Source organism: Aquila chrysaetos, chromosome 19 (assembly GCF_900496995.4).
Source record: "Aquila chrysaetos chrysaetos chromosome 19, bAquChr1.4, whole genome shotgun sequence".
Lineage (NCBI taxonomy): Eukaryota > Metazoa > Chordata > Aves > Accipitriformes > Accipitridae > Aquila > Aquila chrysaetos.
The window spans coordinates 23,314,074-23,341,982 of record NC_044022.1 but is presented as its reverse complement, the minus strand read 5'-3'; the positions used below and the strand labels follow the sequence as shown (position 1 = coordinate 23,341,982).

The following is a 27,909-nucleotide window of genomic DNA, read 5'->3' as shown; positions in this document are numbered from 1 at the left end:
GGCTTTGTTTCATGTTAGTCACAAATCTCTCAGTATAACCTGAGGTAGACCAAAACACTGGCAGTCCTGCAGTGAAAAAAGCATCTAATGGGCCATAAATTAATGTTTCATTTCCTTTAATAGTGTAATGATTAATTCCTTCTTCAGAGCAAGATTTTGTTGCACATTTGATAGTTACACTATAAAAAGAGAAATGGGGTTTTTTAACATTGAAAAGGATCAAAGCCAGAATGCGGCTATTTTTGTTTGTGCTCTTGCAGCTTGACTCTTCAAACAGATTTTTCTCCCCATTTTAGTAAAGAAAAAGGTAAAAAAAATCCATCTCAGATGAGACCTTGCACAGCTTGTCAAATTTCAACCCACAGTGAATTTTTACTGCAAATATAAACCTCTGAAAGTAGGGGTTTCTAATGGAAATGCTGACATAACCTTAACTATACCAATGCTGCTGTAATGCTCAGGTTACCAGGAATATTTCTGCTGCCAATTCAGTTTAACAAGTCTGAATGCATATAATTTGTTCCAGTTGTCTTTCCTCAGAGTGAGGCTCCTTTGTGCACAATTTCCAATGTGGCTTGCATTAAAAGAAAGAAAAAAATACCCCTCTACTCCTATGTAAATTCATATACACGCTGATACGGTTTTATCACAGCTAAAAAGCTATAAATCTACTTTAACTGATTCAGTGTGTTCCCTGCTGGCCTGGAAAGGTGACTTGTTTCATTGCTGCCCTTCACTGAATGTGACAATCATAACTTCGCTTTGTTCTCTTTGGGATATTTATTCTTTGCAAAAAAAAAAAACCCCTGACTTTCTGTGTATTCATATTATCCACTCCTGACCAAGCCTCCCCCTGTTTGAGCCAAAAGGATTTCAGCTGGGTAAGGATTTGACCCTCGTTATGCTAGGAATCTAATCCAAATGCCTCCCACCAATATCAGCGATAAGAATCTAGTCCTATGGCAAATGATTTGCTTCTCACCTTTGGCTCATCCTGAAGTCAAACAACTGCCAGGTTAAACAAATACTCTCAGGATGCAAAGCAAATTCATGGGGAAAGAGCTTAAGTGACAGCAAGGTAAGTGGGCACTTCTAGAGCCTCATGTCCTCCGAAAGATCTGCTGCTTGCACACTGAAATCTTTCTGATCTTTCCTCCTGGTAGGAAAAGTGAAACGGGAGGAACAAAAACTCAACACGACGGCTCCACCGCTCAGTGACTACGAGCAGGAATAATTCATGACCTGATCCTCCTCACATCTGCCAGTTTACAACTTCTTACTTGATCTTCTAGGGTCTAAGAGGCAATGCCTGATGCTTGGGAATTCAAAACCTGAACCCTGTTGCCATCTTCACAACAGAGATAAATTTGGAGAAATGATTTGAGGACAAATTTTCAAATATGCCAGTGAATTTTTGGATGGTTTCAGTGAATTCAAGTAGATGACAACTGTGAAAATCAAGCCAAAATGACCAGATTCAGGCTCCTAACTAACTTCTCAGGCTCCTATGGACCCATGGTCAGCCACAGCTCCTTCTGCAATGAGTGGAAGAAGAGGAATCTCCTCAGGATGATTCAGACCCTGATGGCCTGAAATGCCTCTAACTAAATTGAAAGCTTATGATTAGTATGTCACTTGTTTAGTTTTCTGACTAAAATTAAAAGGGAGGAATTTAGGTCACGGTGTCTCAGGCTAAACTCTGAACATGTTCCCAAATTAGAGGACAAATTCAGTGAAAAATTATGTAAGACTGGTTTTCAAAAGACATTTTTCCAAGCACATCTCCTACCACCTTTTTTTTTTTTTCAATTGCCATTGTTGTAAAAAATGTTCTTTTATTAAAGCATATTTTAAAACTATTGCTAAACTAAACATCTTTTAAAACCTTTCCTCTCCTTAAGATGTTTTTTCTTGAACTTCTGAAATGTTGAGGTGGGGTGGTGGTAGTGTTAAAAAAGTTTTGATTTTTTAAAAGACACTTGGAAAATGATTGGCTCTATCTTCCTATTCCTCAGTTTCCCTTCTGTAATTATGGATTACCATTATGAGTAACACTGAATGCTAATGGACTCTGCAAATCTCTGATAAAGGATGCAGAAATTAATTGTTATTCTTACTTAACATGCTTACTCAAGTAGTAAAGAAGAAACAGAAAGCACTGTGCAAGGACAAAACACAGCAAGAGAATAGACCCTCTGTCCACAACCCTTTTTTGGGAGGGGAAAAAAAAAAAAAAAAAGAAAAGAAAAAGCCTTACATGAAAGAAAATTGAATTTAATTGGGATTTATTATTAATTATTAGATGAGCAAAATATCAATTATTAAGATTACATTATCAAAGGTTCTTTTGCTCTCTTCAGTCAGATCCCTGAAAATTCTCCACTTCTAAGAAGCCTTATTTGATACCATTCTTTCTTTGAAATACTTTAATATTCTGTGTCTTCTGGGCTCCCTGCTGCAGTTTGATTTCTCTGTGACTGTCTTTTCCATCCCGGTGTTGTAAACACCCAACCCTGTGCTTGAGCAGGACTTCTACAGGACAACTCACATGTCTGAAGTCGGACCTGAAGATCAGAGGAGTGGTGCCTGATGCAAAGCAGGCTGATGCTAAGTTCAGCCTTTCAGCTGGTCACACTGGGCTGCAGAATGAGTCTGAAAACAGCAGTCTGTGTGGCAGACTATGCAGCACCAAACACATCAAGGATACTAAAGAAATAAACACTGAGCATATACACAGATAGATTAAAAACTTGCAGCAGAAAGTGCCCTGTATTCCTGGAAGATGACTTCCTTTTAGATCCTGAAGAAATGCAGCCATAGCAGCAGTAGTGGCAGATGACCTGGTCAGTTACTCACTGTAAAGTGCCAGAAATGCACGATTTATATCAATTTAAACTATTTGACAAAACACAGATAAGGCTATAGTAGTCCTCATCAGCCTTTTTGTGAAGGATTTATCTTCATAAATCTGGGCCAAATCATTTAATAAAAAGGTGGAAAGTTCTTTCTGAAGGATGGGAAAGGGAGGTAAATTACAAATGGTGATTGTCTTCAACAGCTCAAGGCTGACCATTAAAGATAAAAAAAATCCTAAACAGAAAATAGGACACATCCTTTAGGTTACAAATCAGGAGGTCTAGATCAGTCTAATTTAGTTAGAAATGAGAAGGAAGATCTTAGGGGAACTTACTGCTTCAAATTGTCCAGCACTGTAAACAAAGAAAACATGGCAAAGGCAGTACGTGAATCTGCATTAACTACCTGACCATGAATTTTGTTGGCCAAGTAACTTCTTCAGGCAGATCCCACTAAGTAGAAGCAGCACATTGTGGTTTTTTCAGCTTCTAGGGTCAAACCAATCCTGATTTGGCCTATTTTCCACTGAAATCAAGGATCCTGTGGAAGTTGCACTCATTTCCTAGGTTCTAACTCTGGAATATTTATGTATGTGCTCAACACGGTTTTGCCTCCTTCCATCCACTGACAACACACTCTTTGCCTGAGGTGAGGGCTGCATTGTCCATGCTTCACACAATGCTGAACACTTCTCTTGGAATTCAAAGTCTAATAATACTGTGAATCATGCCTACCTCCCATCTCTCTCTCTCTCCAGCAGCAATGTAACTTGGGGTGACTGGCAGCGTGACCTTCCACTGCTGCTTTTTTTGTGAATAAATACCCTTACTGGTAGAAAAGGAACGGGACTGGTTAATCAGTGGGGAGCAACAAGAGTTGTTGGAATAGGGATGTATTTGAGGGAGAAGCCAAAGAAATTGGGGTACATATATTCAGAAGTGGGTGGTAAGACTCCAAACTATTAGTTCCTTCCTACAGAGTCTTTAGTAGATGTTACCTCCAGTGTCACCTAATTAAAGTAATATCTAGGACCAGAAAGTCAGTTTTAGATATTCCTACAAGTTTCTGGTATCTCCTTACTTCTGCTAGAATTAAATAAAACCCATGCCCTGGTTTCTGAAATTGTGTTTGGAACTCTTAAAATGCCCAAAATGAGAGGTGTTTCTGGATTTTGTGGCTCACATCTGCAGAGGTTGTTTCAAATATCTACATCCAGCCTTTCTGTCTGCCTGATACAAGCAACTTAGAGAACCACACCAGACCCCACAAAATGACAAAAGCACACTTCACCTTGAATGCCTGCTCACTGATGAAAGAGCTAGAAGAAGTCACACACTTCGGCTTTGACTACAAGGCAACACGGCCAGTGTTCTCAAAGGAATTTAGATGTCAGCTTTCCACAGATTTCATATATTTTTCAAAATCTGTTCTTTGTCACTCTGCATACCAGCTCCCCATGGGGATAACAGCCATTTCCTTACCTCATAGTTGTGCTAAGCAGAGATGTACCTGCTAACGTCCCCAGTGCCACAGTTGCAGATGCTGAGGGAAGCAGACAGCAATGGTCAGGCTGATGTGCTCTCCCTAAACACCATTCCCTAAAGACACTCCTTTTTTTTTTTATTTATTTTTCCTGTTATTTACTGGTTAAATGGAAGAGAGCTGCTGCCGCTGAGCCAATCACCGACCTCTACGTCCCTCTCCTTGGCTGGCGCTCGACCTTTCCCAGCCAGTCAGCATCCTCCCTACAACCCCACTGGCTCGTGCTTCTCCTCCCATACCACTATCAGAGACTGCATGGACCGATTTTCTGATCCAACACAGCATTTGTTAGTTTCTTAAACCAATCAGATTAAAGATTGGATGCCTTCAGACAGTTCTGGCTTCTCATCAGTCATATACACATACACCTACACACCAATATATACATATACTGACTGATGAGAAACGTGAAGAACTAATTACTGTTTCTGAATGTCCACTAAGATACCCCCAAGGCAGCCTATTTTTCAAATAGTGCTGAAATCCTCAAATCAGGAAATTTTAAGGTTTCTGAAAGGAAGCATCCTGAGGTGTTTGAGAGCGTTGGCGTTGTTTAGCCTGGAGAAGGGAAGGCTCTGTGTGGCCTTTCAATACTTAAAGGGAGCTTATAAGGAAGATGGAGAGAGACTTTGTACCAGGTCTGTAGCAATAGGACAAGGGGTAATGGTTTTAAACTAAAAGAGGATAGATTTAGATTTGGTATAAGGAAGAAATTTTTTATGATGATAGTGGCGAGACACTGCAACAGGTTGCTCAAAGAAGTTGTGAATGCCCCATCCCAGTGTTCAAGGTCAGGTTTGACAGGACTTTGAGCAACCTGATCTAGTGAAAGATGTCCCTGCCCATGGCAGGGGGGGGGGTGGACTAGAGGATCTTTAAAGGGTCCGTTCCAACCCAAACCATTCTATGATTCTATGAAATGGAGACATTAACATTTTAGTCACTTCGGGTAATTTTAGGTAAAATAAAAAGTCTTCTGGAGCTGACATATATAAAAGTGAAAAGGTCCAAGTCTGAAAAGTCTGGTTTTCCTTAAAATTAAGTACCTGCTGATAGTACAGGTACAATAAAAATTTGGGATTTTTAATGTTCTAAATTATTTTACCCTATAAGTAAAAAAAACCAGCAATGGTTTGTAATACATCCAATACAAAATTGAAAGCCCTAAAAAACACCTGCATATTTATATACTTATTAGTTTGTTCCAGCCTTCATTCGAAAGTTTAGTTGGACATTTTCCTGGAAGTGTAGAAATAATATTATGGTCATTATTACCTTTCTGGAATGAAAGGAACTTAGATAAAGAATAGACTACTGTATCTTCAAAAAGTAGCATGTTTCTTAAGTTCCATGTGCATTATATTTGCAATTTACATGGGGATTTGTAACAGCGGTGCTGCTCCCTGGGTGTTACTTACGTTGGATGGACTTCTATAAGGCTGAGTTTACACAGCTGTGGAAGGAAAACCTAGCCACAATCAATTAAAAAATGCAACACAAATCCTTTGGACAGCATTCTCAGGCTGTCCTGCTGTTGAGACAGCTACTATTCTCCGAGAATGAGTGCTCTAACTGTATTAAACTTAGTCCTAACCAAAATAAGCTTTTACTAATTTTCACCATTTAAGGAACATAAAGACCTGCCTTTGTCATTTAAAGTTTAAGCTGACTAAGCCCCATAGAAACAGAACGTTAAGGAACTAAAGCAATTAAATCCATTTACAGAGGTCAGAAGAGTCTCTGGGTTTTAGACATGATGGGCTTATATGGTCTGTGCTTCTTATTCATGTGAACTCTCAGATTATGGGTTGATAGGTGGCATAGTAAGTTACCTTTGTTTTCCTTCTGATAGCAGTGACACTGAGTTGATCCTAACAGGTCAACTGTGTGCTGGCATTACCTGCACTTCTGATTACTGAACAACTAGAATAAGCACGCAAATGAGACCCCAGACACCCTGCCTTTGTGTGGGACATATTTATTACCAACCTGCTGAATCCTACACACAACGAAGGCCTCAGGGAATGTAGTATGTCTACAAGCCGATGCAAAAAGCACCGAGAAAAAAGAGGATAAATAAGCAGGCAGCTGAAAAGCCTAAAGTCTAACTAACTCACCAGCACATCAGTAATACAGTAACATCGTCAACCCACTGTGGACTCTGAACAATGCTTTTTCTGTTGTTCAGCTAATTAGTAAAAGAAGAGATTAAGGTCTTTAATCTCACTTGCTTTCTCTTTCTTCCTTCTTTTTACCTGGAGGGTGTGCGTGTATGTGTACATATATATTCCCTAAATGGATAAAGAGAAACTACATATACTATGATGTTGAAAACATGAGGTGGAGTGTGAGTTTGGATTTCTTTCCAACCAGTGGGTCTTCTACATGATTTCAAATTTCAATGTACTGCAACTGCAAGGAGTCAGATGTGTGTTACAGGGTGGGAGGGGAGGGGGGGAAGCTGAACAGAGGATATGAATTTTAAGCAGTTTCCTGAATGAATACAACACTGTATTTCCCCCTACTCTCCTTAGGATGACAATTCAGAGGAGATAACCTTCTCCTTTGAAAAACCCTGAAAGGAAAGTTTGTTTTTACCATAACAAATGCGACAAAAGAAAAGAAGAGGGAAGCTGGGAAAGGGGGGGGGGGGGCGCGCTGGGCAAATTAAATGTCAAACTTTCTCTCCTTACTTGGAGATAACAGCATACTAGGAAACCTTCTTAGAAGCTTAACATAAATGCAGTTAAGCTGTTGCCAGCTGCAGTAAACCTCTCTCTCACCTTTCTTTCTCTCTTTCAAGATATCTTTGAATGCCTTCTCCTTCATCATAAATCAGACCTGCGAGCAATTATCACTCAAGCCGGATGGCAGCGGCCTGAGTGGCCACTGCTATTCCACTGCTGTAATCTGCACTTCGTCAGGTTACACTACCCTTGATGAAATTTCACATTTCTTTGCCAATGAGCGTTACCTCTCCGTTTATGACTCATTGTCTTTGCAGCAGAGAGCTGTGAATCTCATTCCTCTTCTTGAAATTTGTTTAAGCAGCACGGTCCATCTGGCAGTGCTGAGCACCCTCAGCTCCCGATCGGGGAGTCTCAGAGCATCCCAGAAGCACGGGGTTGTGCTGCTGTCTCAAATACTTACCCTGAGGGCATCTCTCAGCACCTCTGAGGGAGACCTGGACGGGGACACCCTCCTCTAGCCTCTGAGGCTGAGCACACGGTGCTGATGCCACTGTCACAACTCACAAGCAAACCGAGTTTTCAGCATTCCCTTTTCCATCCACACATCCCTTCGGTGACAGGTTTCTGACAGCGGTGGGAGCCTCCGGGCCGCTCTCGGTTGCTCGGGGCCCGCGGTGGTGTGAGCCCACCTGGCCGCCCTCCCCTCAGCCCTGCCAGCCCCCAGGCCGCACCTTGCCACCCTCAGAGAGAAGTGGGTTTCTTTGGTGAGTTTTTCAGCCAGGAGTTAAAAAGAAAAACAAAAAAGCCAAACAAAGCCAAAATCCGCCCCCAAAAGGGAGAGGGCTGCAACCTTCAACTCAGGTGAAGTTTCTGAGCTCTGCCCAGGTGTGGCTCGTCCCTCACCACAGCAACACGCGCAGCAGCCAGCACGAACCTTCCCAACTCTGCCTTTTTCAACCTTTACGAGGCGATTATTTTTTTTTTCCCTCCCTCCCTTTCATCCCCCTCCCCGATTTTTTTTTTTTTAATTTTTTTTTTTCCCCAAACAAAATTCCAAAACCAACCCAAAAGGCACATCCCCTCCTCCCCCCCCCCCCCCCCCCGCGGCTGTCAGACCAGCAAGAGAAGTAGGTAGAGAGAATCACTCACCGTTGGCGGCGACACAGAGGTTTCCAGAGCCACTTTTAACTAAGAATGAATTAGGGACAAACTCTTCCTCAGAGTCAGAGTCCGCGGCCGGCTGGGCCGCGCCGTTGCCCAGCAACCGCCCCGGGCCCTCATTGGCCGGCGGCGAGGGGGGAGGGGAGGGGGACTGCTCGGGGGGGGGGGAGGAGGCGGACGAACAACGGAGGGGAGGACCTGCGGGCCACAAACACACACACACACACACACAGAGAGAGAAAAGGGGGGAGGAAAAAAAAAAAAAGAAGAAAACACACACAAAATAAAAAGAAATAAAATAATCCAAAGCAACCCCACAACCGACACAGACAGACAAAAAAGTTGAGCAGGGGTACGAGGGACCCCCCCCCCCCCCCCCGCCGCCCCCGATGCCCTGCCTGAGGGGCCGCCGACTGCACATATCTGCCCGCCGGCTCTGAGGGGACCGCCGCTGTCCCTCCGGGGTAACCGTCCCTTAAAACTCGTACCCATCGGGGCTGCTTTTTAACGTTTTGGCATCGGAGGGAGCCCCTGGTGCGAGGTCCTGCCGCAAAGCGGGCGCTCGCTGTCAACGAGGCCGGGCGCCGACGCCGGGCTGCGTTGTGCTGAAGGAAAAAAGTTTTGCCCGGGGTGTTGTGAGGTAAATTATTCCGGATTTCACGTGAAAAGGGTAAAGCCCTTTTGGGGATTGGGTTTACCCGTTCCCTTATTGAGTTTAGAAGGCAAACAGCCTGAAAACTCCCTCACGCGGGCAGAAGGTGGAGGAGAGAGCCAGGCATCGCTGTGCGGTGTGGACGCGTGTCAGTGAACCAACACACCGGTACAGGGCAGAAGCAAAGCTCAGTGCGGTGTCATTTCATCGATTAAATCATGAGAAATGCAGCAAATTAGGTTCTTAGGTAAGATTTTGCATAAAGCTGCACCTGGTCAAGGAAGAGCTTCTACTGACTGCAAGGAAATTGGATCGGGTACGTGGAGGTTAAGTAGATCCAATTCGAGAAGCATACTGTAAATAATTAATGGTTATCAGGGTCTTAGTCCAATCAGATTTTTAAACAAAACTGGGAAATCAGAACCCCTGAACTGGTGAAAAAACTATCAGGCAAACGTGGAGGTCAGATATGTGCAGTACATCAATAAAAACAGGGGGAACATGAACACAGACATATAGTAGGTTAAAATACAGGACAATGCATTTAAACATGAGCTTTTCCCCTTGATACATTTTATCTGAAAGTCATAATGATTAATCTCCCATATTTCCCCAAATACTGAAATGCTATCATGCAAAATCCATCAAAATAAAAGCATAAGTCAGCACAAGAAAACTAGCAAACTTAAAAAATGATCTGTTTCTAAAAAAACACATTTTGAACATAACATAGCACACAACATAGCTGTACAATATTTCTTACTAAACACAACATGAACACTTTAGAAAAGGACACAAACCCAAAACAATAAAGTGGGTTTAACATTTAAATCCCCCAAAGCTGCTTCTGCTAAGTTTCTTTCCACCTTGGTCATCAGATTTTCTCATGATAAGCCCTTGGGTGTCACCTCCCTGGCATATGCAGATCTTATAAATTGCTAATTATAATCAGAGCAGAAATTGTGGCGTCGGAGGCAAAGCCTGGTAACCAGAGTGAATGTAGGACTGTACCTGTGCTCAGAGACACTCAAGTGACTGTGGTCACCCAAAGGAGAAGACAGCCTTGGTGGAGAGCTTATGCTTTCTTGCCTGAATTGCAGTCTGCGCAGCGTGCAGACTGAGTACAGAAGTTGTGAGCCCTGTGTGTTTTGTTACGATCAGCAGTGGAGTTGTCTGGGTCTCGTTCTTTCTAACAACCCTCCAAACAGAGAAGTCCCTCCTTTAGGAATGGAGCTTCTAAGGAATCTGCAGCTGACTTCACACTCCCTGACCCTTTTTACGGTGCCAAGGCTGTAACCTTCCCATTGTGTTAACTACCAGTAGGAGCTGGAGAGAGGCAGCAAAAAAGGGAGCATGTGCAAGTGGATGAGCACTCTTTTCCTGTCAGAGACCCTGACATGCAAACGGAGATTCAGCTCTAACTCTGATGTGCTCTTGAAGGAGCAGTCTACTCTGTGTCACCCTCTGTTGCAATGGAGATTTGATGAGCCCTGACATGTAATAAAGTTTAAATCATGACTTTGATTTGCGATGCGTTTGTTACAAAACAGGATGATATGTATTTCTAATAATGTGCAGTCAGAGCCTGAATTCTAGTGTTATGATAAGTGAAATGGAAAGAAGGTGTTAAACCTATGTCTTCCTACAGACCCATACAGTTTTTCAGTGTATTTTGTAACTTGAGGACACATTTTTCCAGCCATTGAGAGAGTAAAACTAGATTAAAAAAATTATTTCAAGCCTCTGACTCATTAACCCAAAGACCAGTAAAAATGCATAAAAAGGAGGTTAATGATGTGACTACCTCTGACAAAAAAATTGTGTGGTAGACCCCCAATCCTCTCCCTGTGTTTTGGTCAGACCGCATGCTTGGCATATCTATACATGAAGTCTGTAGTCTGGACATAAAGACCAGGAGGAGAATGAGCTGAATTTGGAATCATAACCCTAAAAGTAAAATGTCAGTGCTTTTGTCAGCCCATATCAGAAACTTTCTGCCATTTCCATATGGTTGCAGCTTGGGATTTTTGGTATGGGCTTTCCCCACCTCCCACTGTTGCAGTTTTGGCAAGGATAAAAGAAAAATTATTTTAAAAACCCAAAACAAAACAAAACACCAAAAAACAAAACCTCTTTAATGAAAACTTTGGATTTTAATCAACTGCACCATTGCAGAGTGCACATGAGAAGCTCCCATGGGCTTTCACGGTCGTTACACGCACTTCCAGCAGTGCATGAGCTGACCTTTACAAGGGAAGGTTCCCTAGGAATCGTGCGTACTAACCACGTTAACTGAGGTCTGCACTGCTGTGAAGGGCACTGGCTCGTACCACTGTGTTCCCTGGAAAATTCCCTTTTGGGCACGCAATACTGGGGTGGATGCAACAGGAGATCTTACAAGCTGCTGGATGGAAGGTGTGCACTAGTCAGCTGTGCTGACAACATCCAGTTAAAATGCATGAGGAGCAAAGCGATACCTTCCTTTTTAACATGTCAGCAACTCTATTTGTAAGACAAGGGTGTCTTAAGTTGTGGATCCTTTAAGAGAATTGCCTCCTTTTCTCTGCTTGGACAGAAAACCAAAAATTAAATCTGACCTTTTCACAAAAAATAAACTGAGAGAGAGACGAAAGATACAAGTTCGTATCCTTCTCAGACAAGTATCTCATTGAATTTACTGCGACTGCAGGTCCAAGTAAAACAAGAAGGATTCGGCCCATAAACTTTCATTCCAGCTGCCAGAGCAAAATTTCTAATTGATTAGTGCAAAATGAATTCGCAGCAATACTGGGTTGCTATGGAACCTGAGCAAGTAGGCCAAGTCACTTTGCGGTATGTGCTGTTTCTCCTTCAAAAATACAAAACAGAAGGACTAGATAACACATTCATTATGCACACTCTTGCAGTTTGGAAGCTAACTCAAAGAAAAACAAAACAGATTCCAAGTATGGGCCCCTTGGCATCAATTTGTAACAATCTTATATATCCGCTTGCAGTGAACAGTCAAAATTATGTTCTTTGGACTTGCGGCAGGAATAATATAAGTTGAACGTCTCTGTATGAATGATACGTTACTTGCACATATTCAGAGGAAAACAGAACATAAACTTCTATTTTATCTATGTGCCAGTATTTCAGATTAAGATTAAAAAAAAATCAGGGGAAGATATGTTACAGTCTCTGGTAGATTTATGAAAGTACTCAGGAAACACAAACTTTGGAAATAGGTTAACGCAAAGAATCTGTTTCCAACTTAACTAAGGAAATCTGCAAAATTCAGGCAACCGCTTTAAATTTAGGGAAGAGACAGACCAGAGCAGACTCTAAATAGTTAGGAGAAAGTAAGACAAACAATAAACATGCCTTCAGTTTATGCTACACATTTGGCTGTAATATTTCAGAATACTGTGTGTTTCTAGAATTATTCTGTCTCTTGCAGGATTTGGCCTTCAGAGATCAAGAGCTGATTTAAAACGGGTGTATTCATGCTAGTGTGAATACAAGGGCTGTCAGGAATACAGAACACTCAAGGAGATACTTTTAAATGAAGGGCAGTAAATTCTTTCATAGACTATATTCAGTGGTTTATATGTTTACAGTTTGTCCCAAAAGAGGTAAAAAAGTGTGGATACACAAATGCTGACTTTTCACAGAAATGATACCACAAGGCAATAGGATTTAATAGTGTTCAATATGCGCAGAATGGTATTATCTGCAATCAATAAATCATTAATATCAGCTTTTTTTCCCATAGTACCTTCTCTCAAGCTTCACCCAAGAATCTTTCAGAGCTTTACAAGCATTAAGTATGTAAGCTTTGAAATACTGTCAGATCTGTTGGGATCTGTTACCAGATTGGCTGATAAAATTAGATTGTCTGGGGAGCAAACTTACATTTCTGACAGAAAAGGAAACTGAGGCACAGAGAAGTGAAATAATTTGATTCAAAATTCTACTGTTTTCTATATCTGCAGACTGTATCTCTAGCCACTGGAATAGTCTAAAAGGCTGTTTGTCACACTCAAAGTATTTTAAACTAGCAGAATTCCCACCATAAAGGAAGGACGGGGTGGCAGGCAGAAGTACTGTCATCGTGATTACCTCACTACAGCAACTGCAGTAGTTCTCAAGTAAGAACTTTTGCATTAAGTCATACCACTGAAAATGCTTAGCCTTTATACAACCTTAAAATACGAAAGTTTCTAACATTGGTGCTGGTGCTCCAGTAATGGTAAGCACCATTACAAACAAAAGACGTCACAATACTGCTCTGGCTTTTAAAATGTAGGGCACTGGTATGCACGGTGGGTTCATAAGAAGACTGTGTAAATGATTGCAGAGTGTATTCTGTAGTGTGCTGGCTGGGTGTATTACCTTGTCAAAAGAAAGAGAGTGTAAACAGATGCACTTCTTTTTTTGTCTTCCCCTCACTTTGCACAGTGGTTCTGAGTGATTTTTATTGACACCGAAACTAAATCGTATTGATCTATATTAAAACTGTAGCTAGTCTTGTGCTGGAGAAAACCATGATCTGCTTACACAATGGAAATGCTTAGGTACCTCTGTCTGATAAAAGAAATTAATTAATAAATAAATCTAAAACTCAGGCAATTTTTGATCCCCCACCATATCTGATTGATTAAAACCCCACAGGCATGAAGCAGTACTGCAGGGCTGAGATCTTCTGTGAAAGAGCCATATTTGAAAAGTGGCAAGCAGGGTGGGCACCAGGACATCCCAAGCAGCAGACGGATTGCTGACAACACGTGGAACAAGGTAGGAAGGGCAGTGCCCTGCCTGCTTGGCAGTGTACAGTTCCCTGCAGAATATAAAAGGCACTGATTTGCTCCGCTAGTATTTCAGGGCATCAGAAATCCTGCTGGGCGGAGGAGGGGAGTGGGAGAATATCTGGCATTTTGCTTTTCAAGGTGAAGGGGAACTTACTGTTTGAAGACAAGCCCTGATTATCACATGGTAAAAGACTGTTTTAGTATCCATGAGCCTTGCTCCCTCAGAGATGGAGAAAGAAGGAATTTTCCTAAGGACAAACAGCATTCATGCCTTTCTTATGGCAGCGTATCATGCCTTTCCTGTGGACAGCATAAAACACCTCTAGAAAAAGAGCAAGCTGAACTAGCTGTCTGGCAAAACATGTCAGTGAATCATAGGAGTAAGGAATTGTTGCACAGATTTATTGCTGTTCTTTAACAATAGGTGGTCACAACATTCTTAGTTCAACAGGGAATATATATCTTCTGTTTAGAATTGATTAAAAAAGCAGTCTTGGAAAACTACTCTTAGTTATTTATATTTCCTGAATTTCCACCTGCACTTATGTTTATTTTATTTAATTTAATTTTGTGTATTTGATTTATAGCTATGGAGCCAGAGGGGAAAATAAATGAAATAAAGGGGACAAATGAATATCATCTTAACAAGAAAAACCTGGGCAGCTGCCATGTCACCAAAATTAAGAAATGAGTAGTTGGGCCTTGAAAATGAGAAATAATCACATGCCCTGTATGAAGACTGGCATATTGGGAAAAATGGGACGTGCAAGGTTAAAAAAGAATGAATAAATTCACTTGGACTGAAGCGGAGTATAAAGAACATATGTTACATGGACTTCACCAGCCTTGTGGGTGATTTGTGTTACTCTTCCAAATTGTTTTTTTTCCCTCCCCTACGGTATGAAGATATGCAATGGCTTGTTTTGTCCATTTGCCAGGGTGGCATATTTTCTGTCAAGGAAGTCACAAAGTTACTGTCAGGCAGGAACTCGGGAACATTCTTGTTCGTACAAGGCAGACCGTGGGCCAACCTTCCTTTGGGTGGAAAACATCTACAATGGTGGCAGCTCTGGGAGGGACGGTGTGATGCTGGGATATATAAAAAGCACCACAACTGCATGCCTGTGTTATCTGCCTCTGTCCCAGCACAGATCACGGACTAAGTGTTTGGGCCTTATGCAGTAATTCCACAAATGAAGCAGAAGGTAGAAAAGGACAAGAAGTAACCCAGACTTCAGATCTCCTTTCTCCCAGCTCCTGAGGTTACTAACCTGACCCAAAACAGCAGAAAACAATTATCCATTGAGCAAGATGGAGAGGAGCAGGGAGGAAATTGTTCCCTTCTGAAATGCAGTTCCTCCGGGGCTTGGGGTGCTCTGGAGCAGGACAGCCGCACTTATAATTTTTTGCCAACCCAAGAAAATAATACGGCAGATTTTCAGAAAATTACACGGGCAATTGCCTGAGCCGGATACTCAGCTTGCTCATTTGTAGGCACAACAGTAGAAACAGATTGTGTAAGTTAGCTACACAGTTTTCTGAAACATCAGTCTCCAAGGCTGAGATTGTGCTGTTATTCAAAAGCACAAACAGGTAATGTAAATTCCAAATATATGGGAGATTGCTTGTATCTTTTTCAAAAGCAGAGAAATAAGGATCAAGAAAGAAAGGCTGTCTTCTGATACAGACAGTATAAACAATCCTAATCACCACAGAATATTTATATCATTCCTTGTGAAATATTTACACAAGTAATTGACATCATCTAAAGTTTTAAGGAAAATGCAAGCCCCTAATTATGAATCAGCATTACAAAAGCTTGTGCAGCTTTACTCGAACCCAACTTGTAAAGGAATAATGTAATCAGTAGGAAGGCTGATGAGCTGCCCGTAAAGTGGCCTCTCTCAATCTGACACTAATGCTCTATCTGATCCAAAACACCCAATATAAAGTATGAAGTTCTCTGCAAATTATTACATGCAAATCTCCTAAAAGGTCCATTTTCCTATATTTGAACACCAAACTGTAGGCTTTGTAGAAATTGCTTTCTCTAAGCTTAATGCTAACAAAAACGTTTACACTAGCCTTGCAAAACTTTTCCTGATATGCTTGGTCAAGGCAAAGCACCCTTTCATATTCCCAGTACCCTGGCAGGGAGGAGTTATTATCCATGGGCCATTGCAAGACTTTTTCACCTGCCCCAGCAAATCACATTTACACAAATATCTTGCAGGGTGATGGTCACTAATTTTCTAAAATTAACTTCAGAGGTAATGCCAGAGGAGACAAAACTGTGGAACACTAGAAACCAACCAAAATTGCATGACATTAGAGCCCACCTACCAGGGAGCAAAACTAATTCACCCTATAGCCAAAGCACAAAAAAATCCACAAGTTCAGCTCACGATCAGTGATACACTTTGGGACCTTCCTGGCCCCTGGGGATGGGTTTTACATACGTTGTATGTAAAACAATACATGGTGAGGCAAACTATGCTGTTAAGGAATAAAATGTGTATTCCCCCCTGTTAACTAGGCAGTCAGAAATGAGCATCTCTTGAAGGGAATGAAGGTTGCAGTAGTTAAGAGAAATCCAGGACTTGTTTGGGGAAATGAAAGGATAATGTGACAATGTACAGCATAGTCACCATAGGGCCTCCCAGCAGTCAGGCCAAGTACAGCCTTATCTTCCAGAGGCCATTTATCCTGTCTCCAATTTGAGTTGGAGTGTCTTATTTCTCTTCACTGATTATACCAGGAGCCTTGGATGATCTTAACTCAGGTATGTAAGTGAAAGTGGCATGAACCCTGGGCTTAATGTCTAGAACCTGCCTGAAAATAAGGCAGTCTCACTGAGATGATTTTGGGAGTGATATTTCGGTTTGCTTCGTAATACCTAAGGCCCCATCATATATGCAGACTTAACACTTCCCTTCCACGCTCATAGACAAAGGTGCTGTATAGTGGTGATGGAAGTGGAGACTAAATGCATAGGCAGCTGGAGATAAAAGTTGCAGTGAAGGAGAACTTTGAAGCAATGATATTTTATGCTTCTCTTGGGAAGAAACATAGTCTGCCTGAGTAAGTACAGTCCAAGGAAAACATACGGCTGCAGATCTCTGGAGCGTGACAAAGGGGTATCAAAGTTATACTGCAGTGAGAATCCAACCTATCTATCCGTAAGCTCTCTGAGGAGGAAATTTGGGGTGAGAGGAATGTTGCCTGAATAAAGAGATTGTATCTGTTCCTATTTTGGTTAAAACTACTGTTGGCTTTGGATTTCTGCGCTGCATAAAGCTAATGAATGAACTTACTTATTTAGCCTCTTACACTTTCTGGGACAATTTCCTCCTGATCCCACTGTTTATCCCCATTAGGGTTGGACGCTTGCATCCCTAAATTGTATGGAAGTCATTTTCCAGTGACTGTCATTTTTTATATTCTAGCCAATCTTCCTTAATTTTGGGAAGACCTTTTTTCCAGTACACAATTTCAAACAAAGCAAACAGCCTCCCTTCAACATCTAAGAGTCATGGTTCAGAAGATCATTCTCTTTCTTCAGCTGAGAAAAGAGATCAAGGCAATCTAGCGCTAAAAGACTGTTCTTAGATGGACTTCTGAAGGGATCTGATTAAGAAGAAAGGTTATTTTCCATTGCAGTTTCTTTCTGTGAGCTAACCCAGGGGCTCTGGACTTGAAAACAGTAGAAAGTGTGAGGCTCCTGCAGAATGGGAAGCAGGATGGCTGCACCGGAATGATGCTGAGCCCAAGATAATATGCTCTAGACACAAGCAGCAGGGCATGCTGCCATGCTAAAGGGGCTGCCCCTCATGCTAGCACCTCTGCACAGCGCTGTGCCGTGGATGTGCCAGCCTGCAGGACCCCTAAGTCTGTCTCTCTGCACCTGGGTTGATGGTGGGTGTAATTCCTTTCCTTTTGACTCTGAGAGAGACCTGCTGGGTAACCTGGGGAAGAACTCTTGAGACCTGTCTGGTCTGATCCTTATGCGCTGGACTCTCATTTGGCATCCGCCTCATGCTCCCCAGGAACGCACTTGAATCTTGCACATGCCCCTGTGCCTGGCACAGCTCATTAGAAGATCAGACCTGTCCTGCGTCTTCCAGTAATTTCAATCTTTTTTGTCTATTCATTCTGCAGGCTTTTTGAGACATGGGCTGCTTCTCCTAGTGTGTGTGTGAGGCTAGTAAAACAGCAGGACCTTGATCTTGTGTTTGGCCATTAGGTGTTCTTGCAATGCAAGCTGTAAGAGTAGGGAAGTTGTTTGTGCTCAAGTAGCTGTAATTATTGTGGAGGAAAGCTGTTCACAATGTTCTGTAGGCAGTGAGAGGCTGAGAGTGTCCTTTTGCTGCAGTCTGAAGGCAGGACAAGTGCTACATTTCCAGGGAGGTCGAAGATAAGACCACACGCTTACTGAAAATGCTGTGAAGAAGATGTGCAGCCTTTGTTGCTCTAATACAAAGTTTCCCCTTATAAACCTGCATTTCAGTTTTATTTTCCCAGAAAACTTCCTGAATTCTTGCTAAGGCAAAGAGCCAAAATATAGCTATGCCTCTGCAGGTGATGCTTTTCTCTCCTGGCAAAGATTGCCAGTTACTGGTAATTCCCAAGAAGGTAATGCAGGAATATGACAATATTATGCCAGAAAGAACTGATGTTGAACCAAAAATTGTGATTTGCTTTACATTTGTTGCAGGCTTAGAATAACATTAGCAAGTAAAGAGCAACAGTCAGCTGCAAGAAAAAAGGAAATCAGTAGAGGCAAAGTTTCAGGTTATTGAATGGTATTTCCAGTCCCAAAATGGGAACAATTATTTTTCCTCAAAAATGACTGTATGTCTTTCAGCAGACAACAAAGCAACTTGCAAATGCAATAGCAAGACTTCAGAAAATTTCAGAGACATCATTGATATGATTGTTTTTTTCTCCAAAGCCTTGATTAAGATCATGAAAGATGCAATTTGAATACCTTAAGCATTGCTTTACTGACTTCTGCCCTATAAGAAAAAAATCTTTACCTTGACTTTTGTTCAGTTCCCTGCTCAGTGAAAAATGTGAAATTTTTCAAGTCACTATACCACGAAAGGTCCCAAATAAGAGAGATTTTCTGGATAGAGGGAAGATAATGATAATTCAAAACACATAAAAGGCATATGAGAATTATTTGTAAAAAAAAGAAATCCCAGTAGTTCGGAGAAGGATCACAGCAGTGTGGGCTATAAGCAGTAGACCTAAATACAGGGAGAAGTATACCCGTGGTCTCATTCACTCAACAGACTCTCATTCCCCCAGCCTCTGTCTGTTTTTCTGAGGGATAGTTAAAGGAATTTGTTATCTTCAAGAAAAAGCTGTTTTAGAAAGGTGAGGGCAGTATTAGAAAAGAATTCAGTGCTTGGAAATGCGGCACCTGAACCCATGTGAAAACATGCTACAGGTTTTGCCAGAACAAAACAAACTATTGGTCCACCTGATCTACCATCCTTTCCCCATCACTGGCTAATTCCAGCTGTATAGTGCTCCCATAAAGCAGTTAATTGCACCCTATGGTATAGGGAGAAATCTCTTTCTGATACTACATGGTAATCGAAGTTATGCAATAAAGCAAGATGACTCATAGCCTTTTTTTCCTGACTGTTGAAAGAGTATGTGCTATGTGTACAACTGACAGGTAATTATTTTTCCCAGTCTAAGGTGTTTGCCCCAAAACTAACATGTGACAGGTAGTTTCACATACTGGCGATGAAATATTTCCTGCTTTCCATTTTTAAATGTAATGGTTTAGATCATGATAAAATGCTAATGGGAGCAGAGAATCCTTATGTTTTGGGTAACAAACAGCCCGTGTTGGTTATCTTGTCCATCTTTGAGGTAGTTATTCACTGTAGCGTAGAAGTCCCTTCTATAACAAGTCTAACTTTAAATTCCCGATCAGTTAGGCTGGGCAGCCTGTTCCAGAGTCATAAAGGTCTAACAATGCCCACTCTCAGATGTGCTTATGTTATACTGTGCTGAACACTCTTCAGCTGGTGAACTGACTATGTGACATAGTGATCTCTTTTATCTCTAATGTTGATGATTACCTGCCTGACCTCTTTGACAGGCTTGATCTTCTGTACACTATTCAGTATTTTATACAGCTATTTTCAGTCTTACGATTCTTTTCGAACCAAAGGCCCTGATCTGCAAGCACCATGCAGACCCAGCTGCCTTTCATCAGGTTCCTGTGCAGGCCACATGTGTGTTGGCCAAATGGCTCGAGTGGAGAAACTCTTACAAAGCTGCCCTTGAGGCACTTCTGCAGACATTACAGCAGTTCCACCATGCTTTAATGAGCAACTCTGGCTTCAGTTTTGCCCTAATTTTTACCTTTTGGCTATCTCTGCACACATTCATAGGAGCTATGTTTTCCCCATACTCTTTCAAATTTCGATTGCGCAGCACCCACATGCACAGAAAAGAGGCTGTTTCTCTCCTGGACAATTTTTCAAGTGATGCTTTTCATTTAAAAAAACAAAACAAAACAAAACAAAACAAACAAGTTAATCTAAACCCCAGTTTTCCACAAGGCTGTATTATAATTCTCATGGGAGAATTACATGCAAACAATCTTGTACATATGAAACTTTCCAGCAGTATCACAGTGTTTTCTTGTCCTACATTCAGAAAAATACAGTAGCCATGTTATTTCTCTGGGCTGTTTTGTCAGCTTACAGTGTACTCTCTTCCTGATGTCACATCCTGTATTATGATCCTTTTAGTGAAGATACTAGTATAAACTGAGCTCCTACTTGAACTTCTAAAGTGTCCCTTTATCACAGACACATAAAAATGCTTGGAAAATTCATTTACTGACCAGTTCTGAAGCATTTCACTGAATTACCTGGAAAAATTCAAAGGCTAACTAGAAAGAAGTGCTAAAAATTATTTGGAAAAATTTAAACAAGCATAACAGCTGCTGCTTATTAGCGAGAAGAAAGATAAAATAAGCAAGGATTTTTGTGTTAGGATAATTATCCAGACCTTCAATTTCGTCACTTAGTATATTTATTTAGGCACTGTAATTAAGCTATTTAATTGCTCTGTATCCTCTAAGAACTGACCTTGATATGTGAAGTAAAATGATATTAGAGCAAGATAGGAAAGAATAACTAAAATGAACTTGAAAAGTCTAGAAGTGGAGAAAGCTTTTCAAAATGTATGACTTTTTGGTTCTATAGATGACCAGTTGTCATTTGTTCATAAAGTGTTAAAAATCACAGGAGACAACAAAATGAATGTAAATGATGCTGGGGAGATTCCTGAAGTCCCGGATGGCCAGCAAACTTGATCACTTGTAGGGGCTACCCAGTCGTGTATGAGTCTGTGCTCATTAAGTGTCTTGCTGCTTAACCTGCTGGTTCCCTGATTTTTTAACGTTAAAAAGAGTATTATCAGAGAGAGAAACCTGTCTCTTGCCCAACCTTGCTGGAGTGTACACTGAGATGAAGAGCCCTCTTAAATCCTCAAAAGGCCTAAAAGTAGCTAATCCCACCCAAACTGAATGGAGCCTAGAATCGAGGTTTCCTACTTCTTGGGGAAAGGCTCCAATTCCTAAATTATTTCAGAAGGGGTTGGTGTTATCATCACAGTCCCATCCTCAGAAGATGGCTAGAATGACTGGCCCTCAAAGGCTTCCTATTAGTTTCACTGGAAGACTTAAGATATTCGTGTAGGAAACCACATAGGAGACACCCAACCTTCCTGTGCCATCAGAGTGGGAAGGGATTCCATATGGTAGGTTGACTAGAACTTCTTCTGCTTATCTTCAGGGCCATCTGCCTCCTTCCACTTTCATGGAAGTATGAAAAGCAAAATTTAGATGGCTTTTCCGTGTAGACTGGATCGGTCTCAATATGTTTGGGACCAAATGTTCCAAATTTCACCAGGTGTCTTAGTCTCATAAGTTATGTGTGATGGAGTATGCATAAAAGTCACAATTTGCAGACCTCAGTCCATAGAGCGAAGAACTGAAATTCACCTTTCTTTACTTAAACTGAACTGCTGAAGTTATCACATGTTGAGGCCCTGACAGCAAGCATATCAGGATTTTTTAGTTATGTTGGAGCTTGATTTTTTTGTAGGTGCAGAGAGCCCAGAGCTCATGGTGAAGACGGTATATGGATTTTGGTGTGTGTCTGTTTATATAATCAAACAAACAAACAAAATTATGCTTAAAAGCCAATGCTTGAAATTGCTAACACACATAATCATAAACATGGCTTATTTCCAAATATATCTTACATGGTCAAGAGTCACCTGCACACAGATTTTGTACAGAGAGAATGAGTTGTATTTTTAGTGTTATTGGCTGAAAAAAGCTGCTGTCTGTCCCTGTGCTTTTGAGCATAAACTAACCCACCATACACCCATGGGAAAACAACACACATTTGGAGATGTTTTAGGAAAAACAGCAGCTCATTGCTCCCTGTCACATGCTCAGTGTATACAGAAGCTACAGCAAAATTCATTTAGATTTGGAATTCTAACAACAGACGGGAAAAGGCACTGTTGACAAACTGGTTTGCATCTGAAGGTTCCTGAAGGCGTTCCTTATCTAAGGCTATTTCAAAGGCAGTTCTGGTTGGATCTGTCTGCTGTTCCACAATAACTGTGCTGTCTCCTGTTTTTTCTTTTTTTTCCTTTTCTTTTTCCTTTTCTTTTCATTTTCTTTTATGCTGAAGCTGATGCGAAGATAGATGTGAAAAGGCATGACATTTCCTTTTTGTTACATGCTTGTGATTTTTATTATGCATGTCCCTGAGGTAGCTAAACCAGCACCTGGCACGATTTGAGTATTCTAGCCATCCAGTCAATGAAAGCAGAGGGTCTGAAATCTAGGAGCAACAGAGCTACTTCATAATCAAAGTGGTCATTCTGGTGCGAACATTTAAAGTCCTGACACACAGACACACAAAAGGGTTCTGGTAGCCATTATTCCATGCCATTTACCCTGCAAAAATATATACACTCGTACAAGCTCTGTTATAAACTCCAAGCAATTTCTCTAAACTTGCACTTAGCTGTGAAGTCTGCTGCTTCTATTTCAGATCTGAAGAAAGCTTGTCTACTTTTTCTGAGTATATCACTTCTAATAAAAGATACTACCTGTGCCTGCCTATAAGTGTTTTCTTGACTACTCAGATTATCACACCTACAAAAATATGCCACTAGGCTGATATTTCAAGGTCTCAAATGGCATACAGATGCTTGCTGGCTCATTTTGAGAAATACTTTTCTACTACAATATAGGTTTTATAACTGCATTGGTAACAGTTATAATCATTTAAAGCTCTTCAGGTAGTAAAGCACCAAACAGATTTCTTTACATCCTCCCAGTTTTGGTGGAGAACGCTCACATCCAGTAATAAAAGGATCTGAAAACCTGATGTGAATGACATGAAATAACCCTTTTATTTAAACTATAAGAAAATCTACCACAGGTCTCAAACAGCACAGATAAAAAGAGAAGGTCAGCAACCTGGATGTGTCCACTTATGGAAAGACCTATACTTTGTATACAGATTTAATTTTTGACCTTTGTTGTACTGTATCACTGATGCCATCCACATGACCATGTAAACATAGGCAACAGAAGCAAAGGCCATTTGGACTACTTTAAACAAATGGGGAACTAAACGCTGAAAACGCAAAAAGCACAGTGGCACTAGAAGTTAAATCTGCTGTGAACAGTGTGGAGGAGACCACCAGGAGCTGCTAAAGAAAGCTTACAGGATATGGGGAAGAGACAAAAAGATGGGAGAGTTGTGTATGGCACTGCAAAATATGACGTACAGAAAGGGAACTGATGAAATAATGCTGATGAACTTGGCCATTGGACTCACAGGATGGGAAAATATAGCATGTGCAAATGATTTTCCATCTGGTTTACTCAGTAAAACATACGTATGTTCAGAAAATGTGTCATGAGGAAAAAAACTTCAGCTGCTGTAAGTTATGAGCTAAGTCAGGTAGAAGAATAGAGATTGGTCTGTGGCTCAAAATCTCCACAGCAACAGACATATCTGCTGCTTTTGTTAATGCTAGTTGGAAAATGGAAGGGGCAACATTTTATTTAAAGAAAGCAGTTGTGTCTGATTATAAACTAATACTAGTTTAAAGCTCAAACAGGAATGGATTTTCCCTAACTGTGAAAACAACTCTTTAAGTCATTAACTTCTGCGGTTCCTCAAGAAATAGGTGTATTTAAAATAATTTCAAACCTGCATGGCCAGACATTTTAAAAATTATTGCTGATTTTTGTAAAATAAAAATAATTTAAGGTCTGCTTTTGCTATGGGCAAAGGCCAGTTGGAGGAACAGGAAAGGTTTTATGATGTATTCCATTCTTCTTTCTTACTTGCTGTTGCTGTGATGCTGTGTAGTCAGCCAAGAGATGGATCGATGAAGATCTTCTTTACACTTCCCATTTTATCCTTCCCAATGGTACAAGGTGGCTGTTAAACCATGTAGTGGAAAACTGGACTGGAACAGTGATTTCTGTACCCATCACTGATGGAACTGGAATTATAGTTCTTGGAGCAGTACTTCTGAAACCATTACATTTTCTCAATCTCATTTGTTCATTAATTCAGTAGTCTTTTTCGCCATGGCCAGTACTAAAATCCATACAGAAATGATCCATCTAGCAAATTGCACATTGCTGTACAGGCAGCAATTACTCCCTTCAGATCCCTGGCAGGTGATAAGCACATGCCCTTGAGCATGAGGTTTTTTGCAAATCCCTGTTGCATTATGCAAATCTCTAGAACTGATTAGAACATTTTCTGAATAACAGCATCTTCTTCTGCCACCTGTTCACCAAGGCCTTAGGAGTCACTGGAAAAAACTCAAATGGCAAACAATTTCCAAAGCTCTCCCAGCAGAACAATGCTTGGTGTTTACACATCACTTTTTATCTGACAAACTGTTTGACAGAAGCAAGTTTGCTTCTTAAAGGAGAAAACGGATGGGCAGTAAAAGCTACCAGGCCAAAATCTTCCAGTGGATCAGATAAGAGCACAACACATCCCTCGATTCCCACCACACGTCTCTATCCATTTGATCATCCCATTTGCTTAAGAAACTTTAGTATAACTAGAAAGAGTGTCATTGAGACTGAAAAGAAAGAAAATGAAACCAATCTACCCCTCACACCTTGGTGTTTAATGGGAATCTGTAATGAATAGGTGTGTTTGGTGAAAGGTCTGTTCTAATAAAACCTGCCTTCATCTCAAAAGGGACTAGAACTAGAGTGAGATGAACACTAATAATACCAGCTTATCAGCTATTCTGTAAAATCCTATTTATAAGCCTATGGATGCTAATTAACTGTCTTGTAATGTCAAGCAGAATTGTACATTATTCCCAAATGAAAGCATGGAAAGTGTTAAAGAAGACACCACATTGATTAATGTCTAAGCCAGGTGTTTTGTATACCCAGACTCTTCCTGTCTGACAACTTTTTCCCATTATTTTGCCTTTTTATTTAAGGCTCCTGTGAACTCTCTCAACAGCCATTTTTGTCCTCTCTTAAAAGACCACAAATTGGCAATAGCACAGTGAGCCTCTAAGATGGTCCCAGAGTCAGAACTTGCCAGAAATCAAGCAGAAGCCACTATGAATAATAAAGTGGAATGAGTGTATTTATGATTGACCTTTGAAAAAAGATATTATCTGGTAGCAGTGGTAAAACAAATTGTGGCCTTTATGAAAAGACTTGTAGGTAGAAAAGTTTGCTGTAAGAAATACGTATGTATTTATAAGCAGCGAGACAGAAATATGTAGCTACAATGTAAGATTGATGGAGCAGGCTTAGAAAGGGTCTGTGAGACACTCAGAAGGAGATGGAGACACACAGAGCTGGCTTCAGACAGGTCAACTCTGGAAATGAAAAAGCCACATGGATAGAAACAGGATGCTGCCTCCTAGCCACCTTCCCATGGCATGTCCCCAAGCTAAAAAGCAATCCTTGGCTCCTCTAGGATTTCCAAGGACTAAAGAGACTCACCAGTGCAGACTGGTGCCATCACAAAACCCCGATGCACTGTTGCATGACACATAGAAGCCCTCAGGCTTTTCAGGTCTCTACAGAAGTACAGACCAGGCTGAGATTCAGATCCTTCAAGGTGTCCCTATGTAGTTTGCTGAAGAAGGGCTTGGGAGTGAGGTGGATTTCTGAAATTCTCAGTTTGAGATCCACCACTGACAAGTGTGAGCTTCTGAGCTTTGCTTGCCATGTGCAAAATGTGTATCATGCCTCGACAGAGCTGATTACCTAGGGTCATTTTCCACATGGACCAATCTTATTGATTTTAATTGAATTACTAATAGCATAAGGCACTATTTAATGAGACCCAGAGAAAGAGACGGTTGGAAATCACTGTGTCCCAGATCCTGTTGGCTGTGTTCATGCAGAGGTACATTTATTCTGTGAACAACCCTACTGAAATCAATGTGCATCCCTGTAGAATAACTTTTTGCCCAGTCTGATTAAGAGGAAAAAAACCTGGCTTCTTTGGATTAGAAAGGTTGCATAGAAGTATGGCATTATTTTTATACACTTTCCTATTAATATATTAAACCCCACATCATTCTTCACGGGAGATGAAGCACACCAGTGCTCAACACGACCGTAGGTTACAATCACCCATGTCATTCTCTTAGATAGATGGCTTTTACATGGTGTATCCTAGACGGCCAAAATATCAGGAGGGTAATTTGTCTTTAAATTATGGCTGTTAGTAATTAATCCTCTTTTGCTCTGGACTCGAGTGACCTTTATAAAGAAGCAGTTTAAATTTATAAAAAAAAAAAAAAAAAAAGAAAAAAGGAGGGGAAGAAATGAACCATCCCTCCACAAACAAATACGCTTTTGTCTTAAACTTGCAGTAAGAACTATGAAAAGACTCAAAAAAACTGCAGCAGACTCAAATATAATCCAGAAGATGTACACTAACCAACTTCTGCTGTATTTGAGGATAAAAAACTTTCCCGTAGTGGCAGTGAGAAGCCTGTGACCTATCCAAGGCTTGCCAAAGTCAGGTCATCTCTGTGATAAACTGCTCAGTCCTGCATTTCCATCTTGAAAAGTTTCCTGATGAAGTGAGAAGGAAAATGTCCGGCCTCTGTAGATATGGTGTTTCTTAAAACCTTGATCAAAATCAAATGTCTCCCTCCCTTTATTAGGAACGTTAAACAGAAGCAGCTGTGCTAGGGACATGTACACTGTCAGTGTGACCTTCAGAACTGGTACCTGCTCACTGGTAATTACATAGCGATAGCTGTTGATCATATAGAAAGTGAATCCAACACCTTGTAGGAAATACCTTTGAGGAAACAGAATCATGATGAAATGCTGCCCTGCTTTATTTTTGTGAGTGAATGCTAGCATTCATAAAAATAAATTATTACCGTGACAGATAAGAAACAGACATCATTTTTGTGCAGATTTTCTGCAGACTATTTCGGGTGAGACATCTCTGCCTGTTTGTGTGATTGTCTTGCATGTTTTTGGCTTGGATCTTTCCTTTTGTTAAAAAAGAGAAGAAAGACCTTTCTGAAACTGTCCCAAATGTGTGGAGAAGGGCAACCTGTTAACTTAGTTTTAAAAAAAAAGACATAGAAGAATAAGCAGAATGATTCGTGGTGAAATCATCCCTGTGTTTGAGCTGCCTTGTTTTTTTGGTGGTAGGCAATTTGGGTAAGTGAACAAGGTAAAGAAAAGGGGCCTGGTGAGTCTGGCTGGGAAGGTCAAGTAGGGAAAACCCTTTTTTGCAATATTTACTTTTTCTCATCTGAAAATCTGGGAGCTTATCTAAAGAGCACTGGTGACTTCTCTTTCAGATACAGCAATCTCTTCCATCTCAGATTCGTTATATGTGATTTTAAGCTCTGTCTAATTGAGACTGCCTTATCTATGTTATTCTTAGAAACCAGAAGTTAATACATAAGAGCTACAAGTTTATCTTTCTCCTTTCTAGCCACATCTCAACTCGAAAAAGCCCATGCCATTACCCTGCTTTGCCTCATTTATCAAAAAAATATGGCAGCTAATCCTTCTGGAAGCACATAGTGTGAAATATGCAGGGCAGGACACCCACATTCCCAGGGCTCTTTTGGGGATTGGGGTGCTGGGTGCCCATCCTATGTCCCCATGGTGCCT

The 27,909-nt window shown here is 41.0% G+C and overlaps 1 protein-coding gene across 9 annotated transcripts in view; it reads right to left on the bottom strand.

Annotated features, from left to right (window-relative positions):
• Nucleotides 1-27,909, bottom strand: part of TENM4 (teneurin transmembrane protein 4) — a 603,540-nt gene that overhangs the window by 259,755 nt on the left and 315,876 nt on the right. For 6 of the 9 annotated variants that reach the window (XM_030042633.2, XM_030042636.1, XM_030042637.2 and 3 more), the window contains one exon: nt 8,238-8,447. The exons of the other annotated variants lie outside the window; for them this stretch is intronic. In XM_030042633.2, the coding sequence (XP_029898493.1) occupies nt 8,238-8,447 (210 nt within the window). The remainder of the gene's footprint in view (nt 1-8,237; nt 8,448-27,909) is intronic. 9 annotated transcript variants of the gene reach the window in all.